Genomic DNA, 6,071 nt, shown 5'->3' on the forward strand with positions numbered 1-6,071 from the left:
GATGAGTTAACTCCAAATGTTTGATCACTTGTGTCAATCTGCGTTGACACTTGACACATTATAATTTATTAAAGCACTCTAAAAGCCAATTAATTAATTGGGCAGTTTAATACTGTAACTGGAAACTTTTGTGCCCAAACAGCACACACAATCCGACCAACATAACCTGAAAATGCCTAGTCTCCTTATCTCTTGGGGCAAAGCCTAAATTAAACACAATAACAATATCCTGTCTCAAAGTTCAAACACTAGCAAACCCTACCCTCCAAATCAATAAACTCATCACACATCTTGATCACTTTACTAAAAAGAAAAAAAAAAAAATCCATGCCAGATAGCCGAATGAACAGATAAAACAGGTAGGCAACAATCATTTTATCGTTTGGTAGTTTAATCCTACTAAATTTTAATGCACAACATCCAATACATTAGTTTTCAAACGAGATCTACATGTCAAATTTACAAAAATGGGTCACTAATTTTTCTTGGGAGACTGGGGTAATTTTAGTAGAAGGAGATGCTGTACAAAAGCTTCCGCCGATGTTTATTCTCAAAACCAGCAATAATTTCATCAATTGACTCTTCCCATGATTCAGCAGCTTCAATCTGTGCATAAAACATATCCATAGTAAGCTATGAAACATTGAAAAAAGAAAGAAAGAAAAAAGGAGTCATCTCCATATCATAACATAAAATTCTTATAGGGCACTTGAATTTTGCCGGACCCGTTGTGTTGGTCTCATACATTCAAAAGCTTCTTAGCAAGTTAACAGAAAACGTACATATACTATGAATACAAAAAAAACATAGGTTGTGTGAGACACAAACCTCCCGACAGAGATCTAAAGTAAGCCTTGCTCCCACGGCTGCTTCATCGTGGTTATCTTTTACCTCCAAGTTGATTACCAGCACAGTTTTCAATAAAGCATGATCTCTATTATGGAGATCTGCACATTGTTAAAGATAGATGGATGTCAAACATAGGTATGACTACAGAGCCATTAAACTTAATATGGTCTTCATTCAACACACATATCTATGCTAAAGTTTCCATATGGTAGACAACTAGATAGATACGACAACAATATCCATGGAAGGACTCAGAAAATAACTTGACAGCCTCATGAATTTCAATAAAACAATAGCTTCAGCCAAAACTAGGAAATGTAGTTAAAACTTAAAAGTTAAAAACTAAAATGTAAGAAATACCCAGTAATCAAGCATGCATTACTCTCATTGCTGGGATAACTATATAATCTGGCCATTAATTTTTAGGCCAGGCAAAACATACTTCAAAAATGAATAACAATTAAAAAAAACATCACCATGACTAAACAACCAGGGATCAGCCAACAGCTGTAAAGGATAATCTTATGTGAAACACAGAAATCAGTGCACTGTATTTGCAACTCTGCTGTCAATAAAACAAGAAGAGAGGGAGGGGGGGAGGGGGGGAAATGATATTGAAACTTCCTTGTAAAATTTGGGCTGCAAACACCTGCCTTTCTTGTTCTCTTAATTTGTTTGAAATCCATCCCAAAACATTGGCTTAGAAATATCTCTTCTAAACTTCCTTCTAGCCCCACTAACAAATGTCTCAGCTTAAAACCCAACTGTCACAGAGGCTATCAACCAAACATAATGTGAAGCTGAAGGTTTGTATTACTAGAAAGTAAACATCAATCAAAAAGTTACTCAAATTCAAATATCCTACAACCCAAATTTATTTTCAGTTACTTCAGAACATTCAATGGTCAGAAAACAGAATGAAACAAATCAGGAAGAATATTAACCTTCAATAACCATATCAAACACTTTTTCTTCAAATGTAACTACCACATCAAAGGAACCATCAGCGGCATTTTCTTGCCACCGTTGCGGTGCTAATTTGACTGTTGAATTTCTTTTAAGCATTGGAAAGATTCCGTTTCGTTTGTAGCTGCACTCTAAGTCAAGGTTCCATAAAGCTACCATACCACACAGAATAAGAAAAAAGAATACAAGTGCAAAGTAAACACATTATCCAACATACAAGTCCAACAACAGATGATAGACATATAGATAACATACATTACTGTGTTCACCAACTCAGTATCTACTCTTTTTTTTTTTTTTTTAGTTTCGGTGTACAATGGTCGCATGGGATTTCAACCTATGACCTTATGCAAGCTACCCCAACTCCCACCACAAGGCTGCAACAAGCGGGTTAACTCAGTATCTTGGTCTATTCACTCATAAAGCTATTAAATAAGATCATAAACAATGCTAATCCCTACACAAAATTCACACCACTTGTTGGTCTCATGGTGAAGAAAAGTTGCTCACTCCATCAAAACAATCCTCACCTAGTGTAACAAATGCAAAACAACTACATAAAAAGATATTAAAAATAATTGAATTTTTGCTCAGCATCTATTGCCCATATAAAAGCAAGTTTACTTTCTATGTTTTATGCCCTGTCAGTCTAAAAATTTTTTAGGATAAGTCTTAAACATATGTTAATATTATCACTTAATTGACAAATTACACTCTTAAGGGTTGGATTTTATTTTTTAAAAAAATAAACTTACTTTCAGATACCAAATGTGACAGAATTATACACTTTTAGGAACCAGAATAGTGTTTTACCCAAACTTATAATGTCAACCAATCCAAAATTATACTACTAAGAACATCTCCAGCGCAAGTGCTTTATGGGTTACTTAAAATTAAGCAAAGTTGCTTAAAAAGTTTTTACCATTGGAACATATGACTTGACAGTACATTGCTTAAGTGACTTGCTTATATAAGCAGCTGCTGCTTAATTCATTCTTACCAATTAAAGAATCATTTTTGAATTACAAAATTTAATGTGACTAAAGTTAAGCACTCCCTCTTACAACTTTAACATTGGACTAAATTTTTGTGTAAAGATTTTAAATCCGTGTAGCATTGTTGGGCTCACAAATTTAAGATAAACAACTTATTTAAGCAATCAGGCATTGTAGATGCTCTAAGCACTACTATCATGGTAATTATTACAAGGCAAATGTTAAAGGCATTATTAAGAGACTTATAGTAGAAATATTTCTATTAGGAGACGGAAAATTGCGCAACCCATGATCTTTTTTACGTTTATACAATAAATATTTTTCTCTCTTAGTTCCTTAAAGAATACCCTAGCAACGTCCTTATTATAAAAGTAAATAAATAGGATGACAGTATAAAAACCCTTTATACCCATTTAAATAAAATTCATAAAAAAAACACAAATCAAAGTGCATCCACAAAATTGAAAGAACAAAAGCAAAATTGCCACCAACACAGCTTGCAAAAGTGAATTGTTGAAGCGAAAAGATTGAAGCTTTTTCCACTGGAAGCAAGCCCAGGAGTTGCGGGTTTGATTTTTGAGTAAAGAGAGCAAAAGGGTAGAAGAAAAACAAAAAGAGAGAAGAGGATACAGATCGGGGTCTTTTCTGCGGAGGTCCTCGATCATGTGCTTGTAGGGGGTTCCGAAGTCGTAGACATTGGGTTCTCTGAGGGAAGGACCAGGGAGCTTAACGTGGGCACCGGTGCCGTACGAGGACACGTCGAAGCCCTGCCTCTTGAGCAGGAAATGAGCCTCCATGCTTCGGTTCTGGTTCGAAGAACACACCATCGCGTACCGAAACTTCATGGTGTTCTGCTTTTTTGAGGTTTCGTGTTCCTTTCTTTCTTTCTAGTTTGTTGTTGTCGATGTTTGCTTTGAAACTGAGACGCTGATTTGAAGTGGAGAAGAAAACAGAACAGCTCCCAACACAAGCAATGAATGGCGTAGTTGGGGACTTAGGGCACATGAGCTAGACCAAATTATTGTTCGAGTAACTTTGTCACGTTTAATATAATTTTGTGAATTTTGGACTGAAATTAAATTTGGGTTATTTATTTTTTTAGTCTTGTAAATTTAAAGATATCTTTTTTAGTTTTTTAATTTGCATAATCTTCTTTTTAATTTTTTCTATACAATATGAGGGAATACAAGATTCATAATTTATGACGATTCTTTATTATCTGAAATTGATTTTTTATTTTAAATTTAAAAAAATATAATTTTTTACTATTTAAAATTATTAGAATCAAGTCAACAAAAAGATTTAAAGTTTTTTATAAAGCAATTAATGAGTTTTTAATTTTTTATTGACTTGATTTTGATGATTTTTAATTACCAAAAAAGTCCTACTTAAAATATTAAATATGAAATATAAAATCAAATTTTGTCATTAAAAAATTGTTACAAATAATGAATCTCTTAGGTTGCGTTTGGATAGAAATTTTAGAATTCTAAAAAAAATTAAATTTTAAAAATTTTAATTATTTTAATTTTAATTTTTTTATTTCAAAATTTTGTTTGGATAAGAAAATTAAATTCTTTTATTTTTAAAATCTTGTGTTCAGATAGAATAATTAAATTTTTTCATTTTTAAAATTTTTTATTTTGATAAAATGATAAATATCTTTCTAAAATTTTGTAATTGAATAAAAAAAATTAAATTCTTACTAAAATAAGTAATTTTTCACTTATAAATTTTATTTTTTAAAGAAAGTAATTACTTCTCCAATTATATGTTAAAAATAAAAACTTAGAACTACAACATAAAAAAAATATATACTTTCCAACAAGAAATAAAAATTGAAAAATAAATCACACAACTTGTATCATTTTTCCATCATTAGTTTCATCTTAAAAATCACAAAAAGAAAAAATGCTCAGATATATGAATATGAGATCAGCTCATTTCCAATATTCATTCTCAGTAAACTTCCATGTAATTATAAGTTCATGATAAAAAAAATTAAAAACTAGTTTGAAAGAAAGTTAAACTAAAGTTGTTGTCATTAGTTGACCCTCGACTACTTTGTGGCTATTCAAAGATATAACTGGTTAAAAAGAAAGTCATAGCAATTATAGTCAAACAACTTGTCTAATATCTATGCACTGTTATGTATAGATGTTGACTAGGTAGTTAAGCTCTGTGACACCCTCTACCATTCACATATATACTAACAAAGGAATAAAAATTTAAATATTAATTAAAAGTATTTTTTAAAAAACATTTTTAAATACAAGTCTTTCAAAGGGATAAAAGACTCACATTCACTTTCTTCTGCATCATATTCAAACTTGTCCAAATAAATAATAAAGTCATATTGGCTCAAACAAGGTCATCTAAGATTTCATACAATTAATATAAAACCCCATACCCCAATGTCACATCCTATCAGAGCGTTGTGTCTCGACATCCTTCAGCACAAAGGTTCCTTAAAGCAATTTATCTAGTTATCTGCTCCCCCGAACACAAAGTTCAAGATCATCACAGGATCCAAACACAAATAACACACAGGAAGTGAGTTATCACATTCCTAACTAATAGAGAAGTAAGACAACTAGATATACATATCATATAAACCAAATAAAACTTACTTACACGTAACTCACGTAATTCCGTCACTTTGTCATTTAAAGTTCACTTTTCAACCATCAATCACACTTTTCAATCATCAATCACATTACACAAGAATCACACACTCTGATCAAGACATAATAACACATCAATGTCATAATAAACAATTAGCAAGCGCATGAGACAGTTATGTTAAGACTCAAGCCTATATGCAATGTGGTACCATGTCAATGAAAAACCACCCTGGGGAGCTTAAAAGTACATAACAAGACACACCACACAATAGGTATGTCAGATCACTCTCACTAAGTAAAATCATAGGGAGACCAGTCAGGGTCATAGTGTTTTGCGAGAATGCTCCAAACATATGAGATCAAGATAGGCTTAAAGGAGCACATAAACCGGGTGACCCCCAAGGCCTACACTCCGAAGAGTCCGTCAGGGCCTCTCCCTCCTAATTCAGGTCCAACCCTAAAATCATTTTAGCACACAAACATTGCTCGTGAATTATACAATATCCATGACCTCACACTCGTGTTTTAAACACATATAACATATTGCACTACAATTTAACACTAGTTCCTAAATAGGAAACCTACATTTTTTCTTTAACACCGCGCATTAATACTTTTCTCAAGATAACACTGGTCG

The 6,071-nt window shown here is 32.4% G+C and overlaps 1 protein-coding gene across 1 annotated transcript; it reads right to left on the minus strand.

The window, feature by feature from the left end:
- Positions 1-268: 268 nt before the first annotated feature.
- Positions 269-3,831, minus strand: LOC114418709 (RNA polymerase II subunit A C-terminal domain phosphatase SSU72). Its single transcript, XM_028384179.1, has 4 exons — positions 3,441-3,831; positions 1,794-1,939; positions 829-947; positions 269-606 (listed from the first exon to the last, which is right to left on the minus strand). The coding sequence occupies exons 1-4, from the start codon at positions 3,653-3,655 to the stop codon at positions 505-507; spliced, it is 582 nt and encodes a 193-aa protein (XP_028239980.1). The 5' UTR covers positions 3,656-3,831; the 3' UTR covers positions 269-504.
- Between the last annotated feature and the right edge of the window lie 2,240 nt (positions 3,832-6,071).

Source organism: Glycine soja, chromosome 7, assembly GCF_004193775.1.
Source record: "Glycine soja cultivar W05 chromosome 7, ASM419377v2, whole genome shotgun sequence".
Lineage (NCBI taxonomy): Eukaryota > Viridiplantae > Streptophyta > Magnoliopsida > Fabales > Fabaceae > Glycine > Glycine soja.